Here is a 23,979-nt window from a genome sequence, read left to right on the forward strand (position 1 = left end):
TCTTTCTGCCTGTGTCTTCCCTATGTAAAAAGAGAGAGAAGATGGGTTGTGGTCTTAGCATATTTCATGGTTGGTTGGTTGGTTGATTGGTTGGTAAATCCAGCCCTTCTTTTTAGAGTACACACAGACAAGTTTCTGCCCCATTTCTAATCCTAGAGATTTCCTGGTGACTTCCCCAATGCACCCCCTTTCTTTTTCCCTAGCCCTTATTACTGATGCCCTAGTTCCTTTCTCCCTACAGAAGAAGAAGACTACCACCATTGCTGTGGAGGTGAAGAAGTCCCAGCATAAGTACGTCATCGGTCCCAAAGGGAACTCCCTGCAGGAGATCTTGGAGAAAACTGGAGTCTCGGTCGAGATACCACCCACAGACAGCAGCTCAGAGACTGTGATACTGCGTGGTGAACCTGAAAAGCTTGGGCAGGCACTGACTGAAGTCTATGCCAAGGTAACCAGGTTGCCACACAGCTAGGCCTTTCTGGCAGTCAGTACGTTCGTTAGGATTGCTAAATTGCTGGAATGCAGCATGGCTCAGAATGCATGCATATAGTGTGTTCAGTTACTATCAATAATGGGGACAACATTTTTTGCTGCATGAAATGGGAGGGCAGTTATTTAGTGCTGGGAACAACTGAGGAAAGCTCCTATTCCTCGGGTTAATTTGCTGGGGAGTGCAGGGGTGGGCAGGCTTTGAATTCAGGCGCAGTGTGGGCCTTATGGCATTCGGGTGAGGGCCAAGGTCGGGCCTTGGGCAATCGTTATGTGATCATAAACTTTCACAAATGCTGCATAAAAATGCTAATAGATAGCTGTTATAATACATTAATATTATTAAGCTGTTGTTTTTTGCTGAACGCTGCAACTTCTTGTCTGGTACCTGACAAGATCGTCCAGCTAAGGATACTGGATTGCGATGCGAACTAGAGTGATACAGCTTCTGAGTGGTTTGAGTTAATGCATATTGCTAATTGAATTTTAAATTTATTCATAACAACACTGTCCTTTTTTAGGCCAACAGTTTCACAGTCTCCTCTGTCTCTGCCCCCTCTTGGCTTCACCGTTTCATCATTGGCAAGAAAGGGCAAAACCTGGCCAAAATCACCCAGCAAATGCCAAAGGTATGAGCACCTCAAAAGTGAATTCTCGCATAATTGCCGTTGGAATTGAGGAATTGCAATGAGTGCAATGTCTCAAAAGGTGTACATGCACATATATCTCATAGCTGTGAGGCAGACTTGTAGTCTGAGGGACAAAGTCTACAAAGAGTCTCATCTTCATCCCCCTAAAAGGAATAGAGAAATTGAAACCTTGAAAGCCCTTGTGGCTTTTTACCACACTTCTGGGGAGTTCTGAAACATGAGGCCAGAGATTCCAAGTAACTTCTACTATTGTGAAATCGGGCGAAATTAGGTTGGCAGCAAGACAGAAAATGAGAAAGCAGATTCCACTTGTCACCATCTCCCATTTTAGATAGGATTAGCTTTTCAAAGACACTTGAATTTGTGGTGGTTGTGTTTTTGTGTTTATTTTATCTTAACAGTAAAAAAGAAACCAATTTCACCACAAATAGGGCCAAACAGCAGCTAAACACAGTTGGTGAAAAAAATTAGTGCTGCCCAAAGTTTGCATATAATTTTCAACTAATGCCTAAGTTGTTTTCTGTAAATAACCTATTAATTTAATATTTGATGGGAAAATACAGTGTTCTGAACATTCTGAACATTCACTAAAGAGCATCTTTGAAAATTATACAGAATAAGAATATAAAAAACCCCAAAAGTTATAAAATACAGAGAAACTGAAGTGTACTGATGAGGGCCATTCCATACAGTTTCTAAAACGATGAGTAGAGCAAGATACATTGAAATTAAATATTGATATACTGTACATAGTTGAAAAAGTGGAGCACAGTTTAGTCAAGTATATTTTACTGAATCAACCATATTATTTTAATATCTGCAGATTTAAGCTGCTTGAATCATCATTGACATATGAAATAAAGCCATACATCCCATATCACAAAAAATGTTTTGCTTTGTCCTCTTCCAACTCTTAATTTGTATGTAAGCTTTTCTTAAAAAAAGGCTATATCCCACACTTCTTTATACCACAATAAAAGATTGGCACCTACTAGGTCTTTCCAATGTCTGGCTATAATGGCTCTGACCAGCTATTAATGTGCGGTGCTATCTGCAAAAAGAGGGTAGCTCATGCCTAAGGTTTAGTCAAGTAGATGCTTGTTGAATGAGGCTGGGGAGGGAATTCCACCAATGGAGTGCCACCTCAAAGAAAGCTTTGTTCTACTAGGCAACTGTCTCTCACCCAATACTTCAGTTGGCTAGAACAAGGCTTCAGCACATGTTTTTAACCATGAAGTAGTTCCCTAGATCTTACCCGTCCTTCCCATCTTTAGAAAACACAAGTTCAAGGGGTTTCTTGCAAGCAAAAGCCACATTGCCACATTCATTCCCCTGCCATTACATGGATCCCTCTTCAGTAGTTTCATGCTGATGCTGAATTTTCTCCCTTACTGGAAGGTTCACATAGAATTCACTGAAGGAGAAGATAAAATCACTCTGGAGGGACCCACTGAAGATGTCAATATGGCTCAAGAACAAATCGAGAACATGGTCAAGGATCTGGTGAGTTAAGAAGCCACTGTTTCTGATATTGTGTGGCCATCTTATCAAAATGAAAGGTGCAGATGCAAGCCATCACTCAAAACTTTCAAGCCTCATATTATGTCCTCCTACTTAGATTAAATACACAACTTACATTCCATAGCAAAGCAAGTGCGCCGAGTTCAGTGGAGTTGACATCTGGTATGTGTGCTTAGGACTGCAATTCTGGAGACAAAAGGAGGCTGTTGATTTTTTTTCAATGGAATGGCCATAAAGGGAACAAAGAGCTGTGTTAGAAACATAATCTGTGTCAAGTGATGGTGAAACTGCTGAGTGTCCCCAAGCTGTGTGTTTTTTGCTCGGGCTTGAGCTACTTTCCTCAACTGAACATCTGGATCGAATAGTGGCTAGTTATCTATTGTGTCATGGCTGATGTTGCTGTCCTGTTTCTGTTCTTTGTTCCTCGTCTAGAGGAGTATGTGTTTGCTCCTGATTCTGGCTAACTATGGCGTGCTCTTTGCAGAATAACCGGATGGATTATACTGAAATCAATATTGACCATAAATTCCACAGACATCTCATTGGAAAGAGTGGAGCCAACAGTGAGTTAAATGCTTGTTCAGTGTCTCCCTGTGTGTGTAATATGCATTGCTGCTGTCCCTGTTAGAGATAGCCTACAATCTCATCTCTGTGGGTCTCTGGCTGTACTTCCGGGTCTCTAAGACTGAGGTGTTCTGGAGAACTAATAATGTGCTCTCTGCAAAAATGGGAGGTCCTTGAGAAACTTTCTTAATTTGTTTCTAGAATAGATACCGGTAACTGAAAATGTGGAATGGGGGGGAAATCTTGGGAAAATAACCTCTGTATGCACCATCCCACTCAATTCCTAATTATTCTATTGAACACAGTTTCCAATGGGAAGATATGCATCTCTTTCTTAAAACATCATGTTGACTAAGCATTGAAATCCCGCTTCCCCCTCTACTAGTTTGTCCTCTGTGAATAGGTCAGTGTCTCCTACAGCGCAAGTAATCCTTAAAGGAGAAAGCCTCTTGTTCTGAAACTCTGAAGCCTTGATTGCAGAGGACGAGTGTTCTTAGCAGAATCTTTTTGATTCGCAGTCAACAGGATTAAGGACCAGTACAAAGTGTCTGTGCGAATCCCTCCAGACAATGAGAAGAGCAACCTCATCAGAATTGAAGGAGACCCTCAGGGAGTTCAAGAGGCCAAGAGAGAGCTGCTGGAACTTGCATCACGTATGGTGAGCCAGGAGAGAAGTGTTAACTACTAGCGAGGCTTCCTGCCAAACTTTCCCACACACCAGGGAAGCAATTCTGTTTTATCTCTCTACCTGGGTGGTGCATCATTGTGGTGACGTTTGTGGGTTGTCAAACTTTGCAGCTTGACTGGTTGGTACATCTGCCTGTTGTGCAAGTGTGAATGAAAGACAACATGTGTTTCAAGCATGGAGACTTTTAATCATGGAGACTCCCGCCCCATTTTTCCTCCCCAGGAAAATGAACGCACAAAGGACCTGATCATTGACCAGAAATTCCATAGAACTATCATTGGGCAGAAGGGTGAACGGATTCGGGATACCCGGGATAAATTTCCAGAGGTAACAGAAGTCTTTGAAACACACACACGACAGATAGACAGATTAAAATGTATCTTTATATTGACTTGATTACAGGCATCTCCCCACTTGCACGTGATCAGCATGCATATGGCCGCTGACACTCACACCATTTTCAGTGCCCAAAGGGTGTGGGGCAAGGCAGTCTTGTGCACGTCCTGCTGATGCATGCGGTGACCAGGAATGGAACCCCCATGCAATTGGGGGTCTCATAGTGCTCTTAAATGGCGCCCCTGGTGGCTTCCTATTCACACTCTGCAGCAACTCTAGTGTCTGCCAAGGTCCTAGACCATTAATCTGGCCCCAATATTTCTTTATTTAAAATTTTAAAAGGCATCAGGTTGGCAGAATCATTGCCTATTTGGTATGTCCTGTGCGTGCAGCCTAAAAAAATATTATTGGGGTTGGAGCATTCTTTTTTACTTGCAGCTAATCAGCCACAGCTGATGTTTAGAATCCAAGGCAATCCCTCTGTTGTTGTTGCTACTGCTGCCTTGTAAATAAATAAGGGGTGGTATTCATCTAAGTTTTACTTGGAATAGACTCATTGAAATTAATGAACATTAATTTCCAATAATTTCAATGGATCTACTCTGAGTAAAACTTCATTATATCTTAACCTTAAATACTACCCGATCTGTTTGCTGTCCACTTGCATTTGGTTACAAAGATAAAACAATAGTTTAGAACGTTGCAATGTATTGTGTAAGGCTACCACAAAAGTGTTAGGCAAATAGAGAAAGCAAATTCTCCAAGTCATGTTTACTGATGCTAGATAATTTTTCAACTAACCCTTGTCAGATGCCAGGAGGTCCCATTTTGGGGATTGATGGAGAGTTGCTTACCTTTTTTCACCCCTTCATGGGGGCAACTTTAAGCTCTTCTCCTATCACTCATGTCCCCCATCTCCCACAGCCCTCTGTTCTCCCATTGCATTTCCGTATTCTCGTATTCCCTCTTTGTCCTATTTGGTATCAACTGCCTCTATTAAGCCCTTTCTGTTCTACCTTTTAAATTGTCTTTGGAGTTTCCCTCTGGGCTTTCCCCCCCCCCTCAAAATAGTTTCAGCTGTTCATAGGAGGCTCCCTCTTTCATGCTTTTCCGACACATCCCTCGCCTCATAAATGTAAAACAGGCTTTCATTGAAATCAAGACAACACTGTCTCTTTTGAATTGCATAGCAGGAAGGAGATATCAAAAACTTTACATTTGACCTTCTTCAGTAATGTTTTATTCCGGATTGCTTTAAGTGATGTTTTAATGTGGTGTGAACCGCTTTGAGATTTTTTCTTAAAAATATAAAGTGGTATAGAAATGAAATTAATAATATAATTTAGAAAACCAAAGTGAGGCTCTGTCTTTGGTTCAAAGCATACTAGGTCTTGCCTGAAGTGGTCCAAAGTAAAGCAGCCTCCTCTCCAAAGCAGATTCTGAAACAGACAGGTTCTTTCTTTCTTTCTTTCTTTCTTTCTTTCTTTCTTTCTTTCTTTCTTTCTTTCTTTCTTTCTTTCTCTGTGTGCCCCTTAAGAAATAATGTTTGGAGGTGCTGTTTTAGACACATACAAAAATGGGTGGCTGTGGGTGTTAGCTAACTATTGCAGCAGAGTGTGTTTTTGTTTTACTGTTCCTTTTTTTATCTACTTCTCACTCATATTACATTGTGCTAATTCACCTATAGCAAGGTGATGTCATATAGCAATAACTAGTATAGGGCTGTGTCTTGGAGCACAGAGGAAAACTCTGTGAGCCTTGAATTCCACAGTATGGAAATAACCTCCTGGGACTCAGCAACCTGTTTAACATTATCTTGGATTAACTATTTCTTGCAGGTTATTATCAACTTCCCAGATCCTTCACACAAGAGTGACATTGTCCAACTTAGAGGACCCAAGAATGAGGTGGAAAAATGCACAAAGTACATGCAGAAGTTGGTGGCGGATCTGGTAGGTGACCTTCTCTGCCTCTGCTTTCACTTTGGTTTGCAAATACAGGGGCTTTGTCAGTGCTAAGCATTCTACTAAATCAGGCATGGGGAACCCGCGGTCTATAAGCCTCAATGAGATCCAGCAGGATTATTAATTTGGCCCATGAGGCCATTTCCTGCAAGACACACTTACCTGTGCTTCAGCTGGTGTAATTTAGGACATTGAGTGTGAGTCAGGAAAAGACACAGCTCCCTGCCAAAAGTGGGGTTTGCTGGCACTGTGAGAAAATGAGTAAAACATAGGTAAAGTCACATTTGCTCATACAACTTTGTGTCTATTCTTTATTCCACTCATCCATGCTTCCTTTCTTGTAAGGTTGAAAACAGCTACTCCATTTCAGTTCCCATCTTCAAACAATTCCACAAGAACATCATTGGGAAAGGAGGTGCAAATATCAAAAAGGTGAGACTTCCTTGATTCTTCCTTGTTATCCTTGTAGTTTATTACTTCTCAGTGTATTTCTGACACCTCTTTGGCCCAGGAGGCAGCCATGTCTGTTCCTTTAACGTGTTTTTTTTTGTGTGTGTGTGTCTTTGCTTTAGATCCGTGAAGAATGCAGCACCAAGATTGATCTCCCAGCAGAGAATAGCAATTCGGAGACAATTATCATTACAGGGAAAAGAGCCAACTGTGAAGCTGCTCGCAATCGGATTCTCTCCATCCAAAAAGAGTTGGTAAGACGAACAGCCCTTTCAGCATAACAGCTATTACCAATGTCAGTAAAAAAAAAAAGTTGCATGCAGATTGATTCAGTTTCCTTAGAGAGAAACCACAACTTTCTTGGGCAATGTCTTGGTTTTCTGGGGGGGCATGTGTGTTAGTTTTCCTTTTGGCTTTATCGGACATCACTCACCAAATATTCCAGGTGAACTGCCACCCAGAAATCAAAAGATCTTTGTTGCCCCTCAACTGTTCTTGATAAAAGCCACATAATCAAAAGGTCACAATGCTGGGAAGATGTTTGGGCTTGTACTACAATAACCCGCAAGTGGAAAGGGATTCTGGAGTAAGCTCCAGACGTCAAGTTTGAAGAGGTAGCAGTTCTGAGAAATAATCACACTGTTTGTTTGGTCCTTGAACCATTTAGATTCTGTGGAAGCTTTTTCTGAAGGGATTCCCTTCCCCATTTAGTACAGTGTGTGCTACAATTAAAAAACAACAACCCACTGAACACTATATACTATGGAAACCCTTGTTGACTGACCATAAAATAAATATGTTTATATAGTACATATTCTACAGTAAACATGTACAGTGGTACCTCGGTTTATGAACACAATTGGTTCCGGAAGTCTGTTCATAAACCGAAGCGTTCATAAACCGAAGCAAACTTTCCCATTGAAAATAATGGAAAGTGGATTAATCCGTTCCAGGCGATAAAAAACACCCCCTAAAGCAGCAATTTAACAATAATTTTACTTTCTACCAAGAGCTTTCCGAGGCCTATGGAGGCCTCCACGGAGGCATCGGAGGGTCCGTGACTGGGACGCAGCCACGGAAGCACTCCGATGCCTTCACAGAGGCAAACTGCACAGAAAGGAGCCTTTCCCCGACGCGAGTGCCCTGCGCTGCGGCCGCCTCTCAGTCAAGGCGGCTGAGTAAAGCGCGGGAAACCGGGGGGGGGGTTTCTCTTCGGAAGCTCTTACCTTGAGCTTAGAAAAGGGCTTCCAGCAGCAGTAGCAGCAACAGCAGTGAGAGGCTTTGCGAGTCGTTTCGCTGCACAGTGGTGGCAGCGCTCGCAGCTCTCCTTCCCCCTCTCTCTGCGGTGCCGGCCGGGCGACCTTCCTCCTCCTCAGAGCAGCCGCCGCCACCACCAGACGCCAGGACTGGCCGGGGTGGCTCGCGGTGCGCCTGGCTCTGGTTGGAGCGGCGGCGGCAATGGCGGCTCTCTCAACCCCGAGCCTCTCCACTCCGCAGGGGCGCAATGGTGAGGGCCCGGCCTCGCTTCTCTTGACCCCTCCGCGAGGCCGGGCCTTCGCCGTCGTGCTCCTGCGACGTCTCTCCACCTTCGGCGTCGCGCTCCTGTGGAGAGGCGTCACAGGAGCGCGAAGGTCCGCTTCTCTTGAGCCCTCCGCGAGGCCGGCTCAAGAGAAGCGGGCTTTCGCGTCGCGCTCCTGCGACGTCTCTCCACCTTCGCCGTAGCGCTCCTGTGGAGAGGCGTCGCAGGAGCACGAAGGTCTGCTTCTCTTGAGCCGTCCGCGAGGCTGGCTCAAGAGAAGCGGGCTTTCGCGTCGCGCTCCTGCGACGTCTCTCCACCTTCGCCGTAGCGCTCCTGTGGAGAGGCATCGCAGGAACGTGACAGCGAAGGCCCGCTTCTCTTGAGCCGGCCTCGCGGAGGGCTCAAAAGAAGCGGACCTTCGCGCTCCTGCGATGCCTCTCCACAGGAGCGCGACGCCGAAGGTGGAGAGACGTCGCAGGAGCACGACGGTGAAGGCCCGGCCTCGCGGAGGGGTCAAGAGAAGCGAGGCCGGGCCCTCACCATTGCGCCCCTGCGGAGTGGAGAGGCTCGGGGTTGAGAGAGCCGCCATTGCCGCCGCCGCTCCAACCAGAGCCAGGCGCACCGCGAGCCACCCCGGCCAGTCCTGGCGTCTGGTGGTGGCGTCTGCTCTGAGGAGGAGGAAGGTCGCCCGGCCGGCACCGCAGAGAGAGGGGGAAGGAGAGCTGCGAGCGCTGCCACCGCCGTGCAGCGAAACGACTCGCAAAACCTCTCACTGCTGTTGCTGCTACTGCTGCTGGAAGCCCTTTTCTAAGCGCGAGGTAAGAGCTTCCAAAGAGAACCCCCCCCCCCGGGGTTCCCGCGCTTTACTCAGCCGCCTTGACTGAGAGGCGGCCGCAGCGCAGGGCACTCGCATCGGGGAAAGGCTCCTTTCTGTGCAGTTTGCCTCCGTGAAGGCATCGGAGCACTTCCGTGGCTGCGTCCCAGTCGCGGACGCTCCGATGCCTCCATGGAGGCCTTCATGGGCCTCGGAAACCTCGGGTTACTTACTTCCGGGTTTCAATGGTTCGTAAACCGAAAGTTCGTAACCCGAGGTGTTCGTAAACCGAGGTACCACTGTAGAATGAACATAGAGCCAGAAACTCCTCCATGCTGAAGATCTCAAAGTATATCTGAAACACATTGCTTTGGCACAAGGATGGGGGACGTATAGCCCTCTGATGCTGCTGTTTGACTACAAGTCCTATTGGTCTCAACCAGCATAACCAGAGGTGATGAGGGGTGATTAAAGTTGTAGTCCAATGACATTTGGAGGACTGTAGCTTTCACATTCCTACATTTTAAGGATGTCCTCTTGTCTGCTCTCCCCCCCCCCCCCCCCCCGGCCGCTACTGGATCAGAAATCCTTTAACTTTAAATAGAAACCTCTGAGGCGAAAAGAATTGCCACATCCTATCTGCCCTCTCATCGCTGGCATGCAGAAATAGAGCAGCCAGCCAGATTTTGTAGCTAGCTCTTTAGGCATTTGTTTGAAAGCAGCAGAGGTACGTGTTAAGCGACGTGCTATTGGCGCTTCAGTTATTCTCTCCACCTCCCTTCCGCCGCTTTCACCGGCAGCTGAGAAAAGAGAAACCAAGACAGGTTGTTCTGTGTGCATTTAATATGCAGTGAATTGGGGGCCTCTGTAAAAAAAAGAGAAGAAAGGGCAGGATTTTTCAACTTACATCCATCTGATCTGAGGTTTAATATGAAGGTATCTCTGAATAACAGCTATTCCTTTTACTGTGAGGAGGACACTCCCCTAGAACTCTGTGTTGAAGCACATAGGCGTGCTTGCTTCTGTGGGGTAGTGCTGCCTGATGCAGTCAGTGACTGTCGTTTGCTGACACATCCAGCTGGTTCCTGGCACGAGTCCCAGATTCCCGCTGTCAGTCTTAGTTTTTAATAAGAAATAATGGGGGTGGGGGAACTTACTGAGCACATAGTGGGGGAGACGGGGTTCTACAATTTCTCTGCATGAAGGAAGAGGGGGTGAAAGGCCTAAATACCTCTTCTCTTCTGTCTGTGCCTCTCCTTACCCCCTTGCTGCTGCCCCAGGCTAACATTGCAGAGGTGGAGGTCTCCATCCCTTCCAAGCTGCACAACTCGCTCATTGGTGCCAAAGGTCGTTTCATCCGCTCCATCATGGAGGAGTGTGGTGGGGTTCACATCCACTTCCCCACAGAAGGCTCTGGCAGCGATACAGTCACCATCAGGGGCCCTGCCCAGGACGTCGAAAAGGCCAAGAAACAGCTCCTACAACTGGCAGAAGAGAAGGTAGGAACCATGGATGTGGAAAAGTAGGTGCTGCTAGCACAGTTCCTATGGATAAGCTTCAAATTTGTGGTCACAAGGAAATCACTGTGGCAAAAATTTACACATTCCCCGGGGGGGGCGGGGATTAGCTAATAAAAAAGAAAGTTGGCAGTTGCTAGCCTATTATGCCACATTCTGCTTCCATTCTGTGGCTGGCTGTGCCCCATACCGTCATTTTGTGACTGATGGGCCTTAGAAATTTTCAGCTCTCTCAAGAGCTGATCCCTGGGGATAGAAAGTTTGAGAACTCCTGGTCTCTTATCACTAGAATTAGTGCTCCAGGGTCTCAGGCATAGGTCTTGCCTGGACCTGCTACCTAAAGACAATTTAACTATGGACACCAAGATCAGACATGCAATACATTTACTCTGCCACTAAAATATGGCTGCTCCCTAAATTTATTCCCTTCCTGCTAATAGCTAATCCAACAGGGTTGTTAAAGGTGATTGAAAATTTATTGTACGTCACTGTGCTATGGAAAAGTTCTCCCTCACTCCCTTTGTCTGGTGTTTGGAGCAGGGGAGGGGGGGTGTTCCCCTAACACAGGGATCATTGCTTTAATAATTCCAGCTGGCTATATTTATACTTGAAAAGGGGAGCAACTTGAGCTGCTCCTTCTTTCTATTGGAGCCTTAGCTGGGTACGGAAGAATATGCAGCTTGTCTGGAATTTTGGCTTCTCTTGGAGCCTTCAGAGCAACTTCCTGGAACTTTACAGGCCCAGGCTTCATCCTGAGCTACTCAGAACTGACTCTCTCTGTTTACTAACTAAATAAACACCCTTTACGTGCAAGTTCTTAGGTGCTGCTTTGAAAACAGCATGTCCTAAATCTGCAGAACAGGTGGAATCTGCCTACACTGCATTTAATGGCAGGGTGTTTGGCCCTGTCAGGTTACTTAACAGCAATCTGTTGTTGGGCTCCTCTGTCTAGCTATAATGTCTCGCTCCATTTGTCTGCAGCCCTGAGGCTGGTCTTTCCACTAGAGGCAAATTCAGAGCCAGTGCAGAATCTCAAAGCACTTTCTTTGGCATACTTTCCTGGTTTCTAGCAGACTAAGCATTTCATTTGTCTTTTACTACATATGCAGCTCTCACTCAGTTCGTTCTTTGGTGCAGTTGAAGGTAGCCCTCGTACCAACTCTAAGGGGTGGTTAAGAGTTGAGAGAAAGTGTCTTTTCCAAGGTCACAATGAGTGTCGGGGATTAAGCAGAGATTTGAACAGATGTCTCTCTGGTTCAATTCCAGCCTACTCTCCTCTGTACCACCCTTTGAGGGCGTGGTGGAAGAGTGCTGAAACTATGGGGCAGAGTACTTTCTTTGCATGCAGAAGGTCCCAGCGTCAGTTCCTGGCATCTCCAGATAGGGCAAGGAAAGACTCGTTTCTGAAACCTTGGAGAGCCACTGCCAGTCACAGTAAATGATATGGAGCTAGGTAGACTAATGGTCTAGCTCTACATCAAACAGCTTCCCATGTTTTATCATTCTAACTTTAGAAAAAGTATTCATTGTACATATATTTTGGGTGTGATCCTCTCTAACGTGAGCACCCGCTGCACATGCGTAGAGGGATTGCTTATAAAGCCATTGGAATATTTTCTGTGACAAGCGAAGTATCTATATGCAGACTTATTCAATTTAGCATGATTTGTACAGATAATTTGACTTTTGCTGGACTGCAGTGTTTATTTGCTTTAGTATACAGGGCAGAATTCACTTAACAAACCGCGTCAGCAGAAACCCTGTGCAATGGTGCTCCCCCCCCCATGTCCCCCCCCCCAAGCTGAATTTGGCTCTGGGGGTGTCATGGGAAACCCCAGAACAGTGCAGAAAGAGACCATCTGTGCAAGCTAATATGCTTGTGACAGAAGGAACGTTTGTAATAGTGCAACTCTGAAACCTGCCAACAGAGTTCTGCTTCTATGAATGAATGAATATTGCTTAACTTCTACCTTTCATGCCTTGAAAAGGGCTTTTAACCTGATTTATTCTGAGCATCTGGATCTCAAAGCTGTTAACCTCCACATATTTTTTCAGTAGGGCTGTCATATTAGTTTTCTCCAGTAAAAACGGCGACAAGAATGTAAAGAAATACCCCCAAATCCTGATGCATTTATTTTTATTGATTCCTGCTGTTTAGCAAACAAAGAGTTATACTGTGGACTTGCGTGCCAAACCGGAGTACCACAAGTTTCTGATTGGCAAAGGAGGCGGTAACATTCGCAAGGTGCGTGATAATACTGGTGCCCGGATTATCTTCCCCACCTCGGAGGACAAAGATCAGGAGCTGATTACTATCATGGGAACAGAGGAAGCTGTCAAAGAGGCCCAGAAGGAGCTGGAAGTGCTCATCAAGAACCTGGTGAGGAAAAAGATCTTTTCATTTGTCAATATATGAAGGGATAACCTTTTGATGTTAACATATGGACTTCAGGGAGATCATTGCCCTGGAGAACTTTCAGGCAGTGACGATGCCTTGTGTGTTTCAGGACAATGTGATTGAAGATTCCATGACGGTGGACCCTAAACACCACCGGCACTTTGTCATCCGGAAAGGGCAGGTGCTACGGACCATCGCAGAGGAGTATGGGGGTGTGATGGTCAGCTTTCCACGCCCTGGGACACAGAGTGACAAGGTCACCCTTAAAGGAGCAAAAGACTGCGTGGAAGCGGCAAAGAAGCGCATCTTGGAGATCATTGATGACTTGGTGAGTGTCCATGTGAGAAGAGCTTCTTTCACCCATGGTCGCTTTCTTTTTCTAGTCTAGGTGTTTTTGTTTCTGTTTTGGTCTAGCATTTATTTAAAAAAAACCACTGGGTGTATCATAAACTCTCATAACACCTGAGAAACAAGTCTCTTTAGATTCTAAGCTTTCGGTAGGAATTCTTAATGACTAATTATAGCCTTCTAATTGCTGCAACAGTCTGACCGTGACGTGCAGGAACCTGTTCTTTGTGATTTAATTTCATATAACCCTGGCATGTATTTCCTAGCAGCCATACTTTTCTTCCATTATTGCATGCATTATAGTCAACAAACAAACAATTCATAAATGCAGTACAGCACGCAGTCTGATCCTGGCAGATTGAATACATAACCAAAAACCCCATAGAACTTTGCAGTCCTAAGGACAGAGATGAGATTGTCAAGGAAAACAGAGAAATTCTAAAACGAACATTTGGCAGTATTGGAAAGCATGCCCCAGAAGGACACTGTGATAAGATAATAAAAATCATAGTAATAAAAATGGGTATACCACACGTATCATCTGAAAATATTGGGCAGGATTCACCTCATCCGCAGGAGTTCAGCAGAAGGGTGTCCTTTTGCCCATAGGGCTGCGCCCCCGGAGATTGGCTCTGGTGGGGTCAGGTCATACCCTAAAACAGCACACACAGAAAGTGAGGGATCATCTCACCCAGTAGAGTTTAAAATTGATGTGAGTTACTTTGGGAGGCAATCGTTATCTGGAAAGTGGGATAAAAATATGAATAAATTCTTTTCTCCTCCCCCTAGGAAGCCCAGGTGACAATAGAATGCACCATTCTTCAGAAGTATCACCGCTCTATTATGGGCCCCAAAGGTTCCAGGATCCAGCAGATCACCCGTGACCATGGTGTTCAGATCAAATTCCCAGACCGGGAGGAGAACGTGGGTACGAGATCTTACAAGCCTGCCAGTAAAAGCAGGCACCCTCGGGGGTGGGGTGGGGGCAAGGAGCAACACAAAAGTGCCTCATATCTTCTGACATGCTTTCAGAGTGTGCTTAAGAAGATAAATTGCTATTTTTCATAGGTTGTTTTTTTAAGCAACACAATTTCCTTAAACCCATATGTATTGCCTTGGGAGTCTGCTAAATAGGGCCTCCATTTACTACAGACTTGTCTTAAGGTCAGCACACTTTCAGAGTTTGTTAATCGTCTACCAAAACCTAGGTAGAAAGGAAAACATGGCAAACTCCTAATGATTCAGTCCCTTTCCAAATAAGGCTATCCTACCACACATTGAGAACTGACTATTTAGGTGGGTAATTCTTTGTAGTTCATTTATGAGCAGTAGGCTACATCCAAGATGTCAGCCAGCCCAGATATCACTACTGGGAAACCAAATACATTTGGTGTGGAAGTTGGCTCTTGCATTTTTAACAGAGGATAATGATAGGTGGCACTTCAGACATGGCTTTTCTATGATCTGCCTAGGCAGGAATTTTACAGTGAGAACAATCCATAGCCTGGGTGCCCTGCAGATAACAAGCCGGCAACTTCAGGCTAACCAGTTGAAAATGTAGTCACTCTTCTCACCTCTGTGATCATAGCTCCCGCTGCAGAGTCACCAGCCCAGGAGAATGGCAAAGAGGGTGGAGAAGGGAAGGAGAACAAAGAAACAGATCCTGGCTCCCCAAAGAAATGTGACACTATCATAATCTCTGGCCGTCGAGAGAAGTGTGAGGCAGCAAAAGAAGCCTTGCAGGTAAGATTATTTGTTGGCTATCTGAGGGGCCTGCTATGCCCTGAAAAAATATAACTTTGCTTACTAGGTGCTGTAAAATGGCCCAGCCATATTTTGCTCATAAGGATACAGTATTTTAATTGTACATGGCTCCAGGGACCGCTTAATTGACTGTATTAAATAATCTCCACTGGAGAAGCAGGATGTTGGCCTGAGTGGAAAAGGTAAATAATTGACCTCTAGAGATGATTAGTTGTGGCACATGTTATGCAGCACCCACACTCAGTATCTTGAATATTATTTTACTCTACGGCTTTGGTTTGACAGCTTCACGTGTTGCTGGGGTGAGAGTTTGCTTGGTGGGTTCTGGACAAGTACTTGTTGGCAAATTGATTCTTTCGCTTATAAATTCTGCAGCTGGTGTAATTTCAGCCTTTCCTCTTCAGGCGCTGGTTCCAGTTACCATTGAAGTAGAAGTTCCTTTCGACCTTCATCGTTTCATCATTGGTCAGAAGGGCGTTGGAATCAGGAAAATGATGGACGAGTTTGAGGTGAGCAGGCTCCCTGTTGACTCCTTCTGTTTTTGGGCTTTGGAGAACAGATAGGCCAAAATACAAATACCACTCTTACTGATTATCCTAATGTTGAAACAGTCTTAAGAACACTGAAGAGGTCAAGCACAATTTTTCTTCCATGTGCTTGCACATGCACCTGAGATGTACAATAACATCTTTCCTTTGGTTCATTGTAGTTGTGTGTTTTTTGTGCTACAGAGAACTAAAGTAGCCTATATAAACCCAGCAATGATACATTAAGGGTGATGTGTTTTGGGGTGTGTCTTTTTCCAATTTTAAGTACTTGAGAATTCCAGTTCTTTGAAGAAATATTGATTGTGAAGGTTATGGGTGGCTGCAAAGATGCTCCTATACAGCAACTGCCCAGTCCTGACATAATGATAGCTGCCTGGGTTTTCTTGTAGGTGAACATCCAAGTCCCTGCCCCAGAGCTTCAGTCTGACATCATCTCTATCAGTGGGCTTGCTGCTAACCTGGACCGTGCCAAGGCCAGACTTCTTGAGAGGGTGAAGGAGCTGCAAGCTGAGCAAGAGGATCGGGTATGTGTTGCGCCGGAACCATTGTGATTTGTCAGTCTCTCCCAGCTGCCTTGCCTTATTAAAAAATAAATAAATCAGGAATAACATATATTTTAATTAAGAGTGGTGCTGTGGGAAGAGACTGGGATCTTGTCAGCAGCCTTAACGCAGGATGAGTTCATGCAGAAAGTGCTTTAATGCCTAATGTTGGAGGTTGAGGGGTGTGACTCTGTAGTTCTGGGTTAGTAAGTATTCCTGCGATGCGGTCACTAAATCTGACATTTACCAAATTTAGATACAAATAATTGACCTAATTAGATGCAGCAGCTGTGCAGATCATTAAAAACATCCCTCTTGATCATTCTAGGCTTTGCGAAATTTTAAGCTGACTGTTGCTGTGGAGCCCAGATACCACCCTAAAATCATTGGCAGGAAAGGGGCTGTGATCACTCAAATCCGCACAGAGCATGATGTTACTATACAATTTCCAGATAAGGATGATGAATCCCAGGTGAGGAACTCTAGAAGAGCGGCTGGTGTGGGGGAGACTGTTTACCCACATCCACAGAATGGAGGGGGCTTTTCTTTGAGCAGAGCTCCAGTGAGCACCGTCTGCTCAATTTCCATCACGGCCTTGTTGGGCTATTGGCCATTGCTTGCCACAGAGGCCTGTGCTATGTGCTGCTGTCTTTGGGGGCCTGGGACTAACTCTTCGAACTTCCGCCTTAGTCCCAGGATCAGATCACCATCACTGGTTATGAGAAGAATACTGAATCTGCCCGAGATGCCATCATGAAGATTGTTGGTGAATTGGAGCAGATGGTATCTGAGGACATCACTCTGGACCATCGTGTTCATGCCCGCATTATCGGAGCGCGGGGGAAAGCCATCCGCAAGATCATGGATGAGTTCAAGGTATGTAAAGGACACGTGGTATCTGATAGACAGATGGTGTCATCTGTGACAACAGAGATGTTTATTTTTGCCAAGTGTAATGAACGCATTCAAGAACCCTGGCACTTGGTTGGTTGTGCAGTGAGATTATGAGTACAGTCATACCTCGGTTGTTGAATGCCTTGGTACTCAAACGTTTTGGCTCCCAAACACTGCAAACCCGGAAGTGAGTGTTGCAGTTTGTGAACTATTTTTGGAAGCCAAACATCCGGCGGGGCTTCCGCGGCTTCTGATTGGCTGCAGGAGCTTCCTGCAGCTAATCAGAAACCGTGCTTTGGTTTCTGAACGTTTTGGAAGTCGAACGGACTTCTGGAACGGATTCCGTTCGACTTCCAATGTATGACTGTAGTGAGAAAATAACTTACTGGCTGCACAAACATGCACCCTTGCTTTTAGGAGTGACTGTAGATAGTCTTCAAACACCTTTCAGAGCATGTCAGAAAAAAATGTTGATGATTCAACCGAATTGCACAAGACAGGGCTTCAACTCAGTCACTGCACAGAAAACAAAATCTGTACAACTGTGAAAATATGACTACAACTAGATTTATATGCCAGGGATAGGGAGCCTGTGTGCCACTTTATCCCACAGCCCATCTTTATGACCTATAACTCCCATCGTCCCTGATTGTCCCATGCAGGCTGGGTGTGATGGGAGTTGTAGATCAACACTCTAGTCTTTTGGTGTATGGCATGCAGGGTAACGAGACAAGCAAAGACCTATTTTCTTTTAACTTGTTAGCTGATCTGAAATCTTTGTTATTCCAGGTGGACATCCGCTTCCCCCAGAGTGGAGCTGCTGATCCAAATTGTGTGACTGTGACTGGACTCCCTGAGAATGTGGAGGAAGCCATTGATCATATCCTGAACCTGGAGGAGGAATATGTGAGTGTCAGAATTCTTAAATCCATGTAGTTTTTAGTACTTAAGAGACGAGAGAAGGCAGTATGCGGACCTTCCAAACTTCTCAGCTTGCATCTTATGTATATACCACATATGGGTGATATCAATAAAATACTGCTCCTTTTGCAGTGGGGGGGAAATACACAAGAATTTGTGTTGCAATAAACATCTCTAACTTGAACCACACTTGTTTGTATGGTGTTGCAGCTGGCAGATGTAGTGGACAATGAGGCAATGCAAGTCTACATGAAACCACCTGCTCATGGGGAAGCTAAGGCTGCATCAAAGGGATTTGTGGTGAGAGATGCCCCCTGGACACCAGGAAACACTGAGAAGGTAGGTGCTGCTTCCTCAATAGTTACTCTTTGTATTGAAAGGATGGTTAGGACTTCGGCTGGAGAGATGAGTCCTTTCATTATGAAGTTAAGAGTCAATCCTCTTATTAGTGTAGACTAGAGTGAAAAAAGGAGGGAAAAGAAAAGAAAAAGGAAGAATGGAGTGGTGTGAGAGACTCTGCCACCACTTTTGTTGTCATAATGTGATTTCGTATCCGGTTAGGGGGCCAGCACATGGGTGCAAAATGGACTATAGAAGGTGATACACACCTGACCCCTGAAAAACGTAATATGTATGCCCCTCTCTTCTGTCATCCTTACTTTTTATTGTCCTTTTTCCTCTCTTCCCAATACCTGCCCTCCAACAGTGTCTGTTTCCCCCTAGCTGTCAGGATTTTTTGCACTACAACCTGAGACACTAGGCCAGATACATATTACCTAGCCAATTACTCCTCCCAGCGCCACTCATAAAAAAAACTGTAGATTGCCAATGGGTTATGAACACTGGTATGGATTGCTGCAACCTCCACCATCTTGCTTCTGCATCATACCACTGTAGAACTCTATGGATGCTATATCCTCATTCCCTGCAGGCAGGGTGGCTGCCACGGAAAGAGGGGTGCAAGGCAGTTGGGCGTGATGCTGTCACATGACGGCAGTGAGACCAAGCCAGCTTTAGCCGGGAGAGTTGTGTGTCTCCAGTCCAAACCCTCCACGCAGCCCATTTGAAGGGAAGTTTGTATTGCTCTGCCCCTCATTCTTGAGTGTGTGCAGCTGGGTTGTTGTTTTTTAAAGGCTAATCTTGGAAGAGACAGCTTTACTCTTGTTGGAAAAATCTTTCCTCAAGCTGTCTGTAGTAGCAGTGGATGAGACACTACCTTCAAAGCTTATCATTCTTGGTGCATTTTCGGGGCAGGTAGTGGTCTGTAGAGAAGTTCCTCTTCATATACAGTCCGTGGTGTTATTTAATGCAGCAATAGCACTTGTACTAGTTATGGTTTTGGCTTTTGTTTCCCTACAGGCCCCTGACATGACCAGTTCTGAAGATTTCCCAAGTTTTGGAGCTCAGGTGGCCCCCAAAACTCTACCTTGGGGTCCTAAGCGATAATAGCGTGGAAGCAGCAATCTTGTCCAGCCACCTGCCACAAGGTTTCCTTTCTGAATTCTGATCTAGTGGCTGGATCCAGGCAGATTGCCCATGGGGGGTCTCTTAATGAAACTAGAGTGCTACCCCTTTTGAGGTTCTCTGTTGTCCCTGCGCTTAGGCCTCACTATGCTTCAGTTTGCCTCTTTCCTTTCTCCTTGCCCTGGAAGAAACTTTCCACGTAGATTCCAACCTAAAATACATACTTTTTTTTGGCCTTTCACCTTTCACTCAATCTCATGTTGGCCATGGTATAGTAACCAAACATCCCAGGTACACCTTGCAAAAAGCACTCTAGGCTCCATTAGGAGATCTCCTCACTGCAGCTAGGAATCTACTTCCTGTCTCTCAACCTCAGGAAATGCATTTCCTCAACTTTCTACAAAGCCAAAATATTTGCTCTTTTCCCCTCCTGCCCTATTTCTCCAAGGCCTTACCTTTGTAGAGTGCAATCAACTTTTCCCTTTCAACTGCCAAACAAAAAAACAAAACACACACCCATCTAATACTGCTACGGGAGAGGAAATTGGCCAGAATGGATAGGTGGAGGTGGTGGTTCAGCTTGGAGATATGGCCCCAGGAAGCACTAACAGGGGCATAACCCTTGCTGTGTTAGTCTGCATCACTGAGTGTACCAAAATTCTCCCCTTGTTGGTGTGAGTATTGAATCGCGGCTCATCACCAGTGTTTGGACACATACACTCTCTTTTGTTCTCCCTTCCCAACAGTAGTACGGCTGAGTGGAACCAGAAAACTGACAGTATTATTGGGTCTAACAAAACTTGGTTCAACCAAAAGTGCCATGGTAGCATGTCACAGAAGGTGGTGGGTGATTAGTGTGGTGTTAGAGAGTACATTACTCTTTCTCCCTCCCCAGGCTTGATAGTGATGGCATTTAAATACCAGGGTTAAGAGTGTGTCTTTTTTGCTTTTTACTATTGCCTTCTTTCTACCTCAAGCCGGAATGACAGTGGCCTGCTTCTTCAGTCAAGCCCCTCTTGCTTCCTGTTATCATGACTGTTGTTCCCCTGTGAGCAGAGGGATCTATGTGTGGCTTCAGCCTGGCTACATGCCATCAAACATCCCCTCCTGCTAAGATGGTCTTAACCACCGTCACATAATTTGGTCTGTAGTCTTGTGACAAAAGGTTAGGCCTTGGAGAGGGAGGCAGGAAAGGAGTGGCTCTCACTTAAATTGAAGAAGCTGGATTGCAGTTCAGTCTTAAACCAAGCCTCTCTTGGAGGGGAAGAGAGAATACCTACATTCAGCAAAGGCCTTTCTGTAGTCTGGCAGCAAATGTTTTTGTCCTTTTGTCATGTCCCTCATACAACAGTAGTTTCTGCATTCTAGCTGCTGCCATAAACCGATACAAGGCTGCTTGTATTAAAGCTGCTCTTCCAGCCATTACATGGTATATATCTTTTCTGCCGAAGGTGCTGGTGCCAGGGCTGGTCTGGTGCCAACTCTGCTCTCTGCCTACTGCCTCCCTTCCCCTCCAAAGAGCTTTTCTGAGCCATTAGCTAAGAACCGAACCCCAGGATTGCTTATGCCCCTGTTAATACAGACTGGGAAAAGGTCTGCAAGGCTCTTGTCTTTCTTGACCGCTAACCCAACAGGAAGGAAAGCCTCTTTCTTTCAGTATACCTAGCTGAAGGGAGGAGAGATTTGTTTCTCTATGCTAATTCCACTTGGGGCAGGACAAGCCCTCTTACTATCTGAGCAGGAGACAAACAGGGTAGTAGTGTTTTAATGTATTGCCAGTAGTATACCTGGTGTCTGAATGTCAGTCACATCACTTGCACATGTTTTTAGGCTTCAACTGCCATTGAGCATGGCCCCCCCAACCCAGCCATTTGTTCAAACTGTTGAGAGTACTCTACCCCCTCTGTCCCATGTAGTCTGCAGCAGATGCTCTGCGGAGGTGTGCTCCATGTCCTCTTAATGTCTTCCATATTATGTTTCCATGGCAATGATCCCTTGGCCTTAACTTTGGAATTTGGAGATTATATGCAAAACATGTATAAAGGCTCATGAGTATGGATGACACTGGAATTTTATAAATTCTAAAAAAATAAAATAAAACCTGAAACAGCTTTTGCGTGGCTGTCTTTATTTCCTGTATACTTTATTTTTTTAAAAAAAGAAGTCACTAATTCAAAATTTCTACCTGCCTTCCTAATGAAATGCTAAACAGCTACTAACTCACAATTAATTCCAAACAATTGTAAAAGAACTTGCACTTTTTAGCTGTTCGTACTGAATGTTGAACAGATTCTGTCCATTTGCTCTCAGCAGGGGTACTGTTTAATCATGATTGCAATCACTAGTATTTGGCATACGCCACATTGCTGAAACGTAGCTTCCAGCTAAAGCAGATTCAAACTGATGTGCAGAAGATACAAGTCTTGTATTGCTTCTGTGAGAGGAAGGGAGGAGCAGGCAGCTTGTGAAGCTCAGTACAAGCTCTCAAATGGTTGCCTTCTCCAGCAGTAATCTTCTGTTAAGCTGGCCACTGCATGCTAAGCAAAGTGCACATCTACTCTCCAGTAATCTGCCCTTAGCTCATCAGAGCAGCTCTCATTCTTATAAGCCATTCAAGTGATGCAGCTTCTTACCTCTTTGGAAGATTTTTTGTCACTAACCAGTACTTCTTCACAAGTTAAAAAGCAGCCCTCCCTCTTTGTAAGCAGGAATGTAGGACTCATCTGTGCTCACTATAACTCTATAAATATCAGTAGAAGTCACTTCTTGGGCAGTGAGGACATGGAAAGCCTGACAAAGCTGTTCAGTTAGGCAAATGATTGCAGAGCTGATGAATGGGCTGGTTAGATTAATCCATTGTCCATGTATATCTTGTCCTTTGCCAAGTTAACACTTCTCAAAGTCCTTAAAGCAGCTGGATCGATCAAATTCCTGAAGCCTTTAAAAGCTCAAAGTCTCCTTCTACAGTACAGCACTTGAAAAAAGTGACACTTTTCTGCACAAGTTCTTCTAGGCTGCTCACCTCCTCACCCCTTGCTCTTCCAAAAGCTTGGCAACTTGGTGTGGATCAAAACCAGAATATCTTTCAGCATCATGAGCCTCCTATGGTGCTTTCTCTGTCAGAGGGGTTGGATTTCTCGCATCTATCACTTCAGTCAGGGCCTGTCACAAGAGAAATCAACAGTGAACAGGGTGGAGAAGCATTGCTTACCTGGCTTCCCAACATGGAGGTCGCTGGTGATAACTTAACAGGCAAGAGAATGATGGTTAGGTCAACACATTGTAGATGGAATGAGAGATTGGCCCTACAGTGACTTCTTTGATGCGAAGCCAAGTAAGTGATGCCACTCCACTGACAGCTGCTATACCACCTAAAGATACATAGCTGTGTCAGTTCTACACAGCTTATGTTTCAATTTGCTTCTTACCCAACCCTCAATATTGCCACCCTTGAGGGGTCACTCAACCATTACACACCGGCAGTAAAGTTGCTTCAAAAAAGTAAGCCCAAAATTCCTAATACCTTGAAATCAACACACCTGAGACCAAAAGAGTTGAAAATTGGCTTATTAGAAAAATTCTATGGAGTTGTCCATAGATTGTTGGCACAATATGCTTTGAATGATAGCATGTGTGATCAAAGGGTGAGCCAACCTCCAGAATCTTACTTTGCTTTGTCAAATGACGCATACAGTGGTACCTCAGTTTATGAACACAATTGGTTCCGGAAGTCTGTTCATAAACTGAAGCATTCATAAACTGAAGCGAACTTTCCCATTGAAAGTAATGGAAAATGAATTAATCCATTCCAGATGGGTCCGCAGCGTTCATAAACTGAGGTGTTCATAAACCGAGGTTCCACTGTACTGTACTAGGAAAAATATAAGACCTTCCCCTAAAAGGTATGTGTCAGTTTTGAAAAATAGTGGACAGGGTTACAAATAGAAAGACTGGTGCTGACATACAGGCTGGAACTTAACGGAATCAGCAGCTGAAATTTCCAGTTCTTGATACCAGCTTCCAAAAATAAGGACACCCCCACAACAGATAGACAGGTGTCACTAGTCATCTAATACAATAAAATTACTATGCTGTTATTTTAATACAATCTTCCAAACTTGGGTCTCCAGCTGTTGTTGGACTATAACCCCATCATCCCTAGCTAGCAGGACTGGTGGCCAGGGATGATGGAAACTGTAGTCCAAAATGGGAAATGCTAATACAATAAAATTACTATGCTGTTACTGTGGGTTTGTACCTAATGAACTTGTCCAATTGGTGCAAGGACTTCTGCTTGTGCAACAGAACTTCCTTGCCCCGCAAAAAATCTGCTTTGGAGGGTTGGGGGAACCCCCCAAACATGCAAGGAAAGGAGTAGGGCAATTCTTTTGTGCAAGCAGAAGGACAAGTTCACCGGATACAACTCTATAATACAGTATCAAGGTAAAAGTAGGTTATTTGGGGAGGAATGTAGGTAGGGTAGAGGGGCTACTCTTGTGTGTTTGGGCACTTTTGTTCCCCCATCATGTGGGTACAGGGACTTAAAATTCCCTGCCAAAGACCAATGGACTCGTGCTAGACGGGAAAC

At 45.0% G+C, this 23,979-nt stretch overlaps 2 protein-coding genes across 6 annotated transcripts in view; one reads left to right on the forward strand and one right to left on the reverse strand.

The window, feature by feature from the left end:
- The window catches only part of HDLBP (high density lipoprotein binding protein), a 55,514-nt gene extending 34,014 nt beyond the window's left edge, over positions 1–21,500 (forward strand). For all 5 annotated transcript variants that reach the window (XM_035133377.3, XM_035133376.3, XM_035133378.3 and 2 more), the window contains exons 8-28: positions 242–448; positions 1,011–1,118; positions 2,538–2,642; positions 3,145–3,223; positions 3,743–3,882; positions 4,135–4,239; positions 6,087–6,200; positions 6,558–6,644; positions 6,785–6,916; positions 10,276–10,494; positions 12,671–12,892; positions 13,020–13,238; positions 14,048–14,186; positions 14,847–15,001; positions 15,427–15,531; positions 15,960–16,094; positions 16,441–16,584; positions 16,803–16,988; positions 17,796–17,912; positions 18,138–18,266; positions 19,287–21,500. In XM_035133377.3, the coding sequence (XP_034989268.1) occupies positions 242–448; positions 1,011–1,118; positions 2,538–2,642; positions 3,145–3,223; positions 3,743–3,882; positions 4,135–4,239; positions 6,087–6,200; positions 6,558–6,644; positions 6,785–6,916; positions 10,276–10,494; positions 12,671–12,892; positions 13,020–13,238; positions 14,048–14,186; positions 14,847–15,001; positions 15,427–15,531; positions 15,960–16,094; positions 16,441–16,584; positions 16,803–16,988; positions 17,796–17,912; positions 18,138–18,266; positions 19,287–19,373 (2,934 nt within the window). In that variant the 3' untranslated portion in view covers positions 19,374–21,500. The remainder of the gene's footprint in view (positions 1–241; positions 449–1,010; positions 1,119–2,537; positions 2,643–3,144; positions 3,224–3,742; positions 3,883–4,134; positions 4,240–6,086; positions 6,201–6,557; positions 6,645–6,784; positions 6,917–10,275; positions 10,495–12,670; positions 12,893–13,019; positions 13,239–14,047; positions 14,187–14,846; positions 15,002–15,426; positions 15,532–15,959; positions 16,095–16,440; positions 16,585–16,802; positions 16,989–17,795; positions 17,913–18,137; positions 18,267–19,286) is intronic.
- Positions 20,881–23,979, reverse strand: part of ANO7 (anoctamin 7) — a 36,833-nt gene continuing 33,734 nt past the window's right edge. The window contains exon 24 of the mRNA XM_035133379.3: positions 20,881–22,553. Coding sequence (XP_034989270.1) covers positions 22,494–22,553 — 60 coding nt within the window. The 3' untranslated portion in view covers positions 20,881–22,493. The remainder of the gene's footprint in view (positions 22,554–23,979) is intronic.

This window comes from Zootoca vivipara, chromosome 5 (assembly GCF_965207765.1).
Source record: "Zootoca vivipara chromosome 5, rZooViv2.hap1.1, whole genome shotgun sequence".
NCBI classification, from domain to species: Eukaryota; Metazoa; Chordata; class Lepidosauria; order Squamata; family Lacertidae; genus Zootoca; species Zootoca vivipara.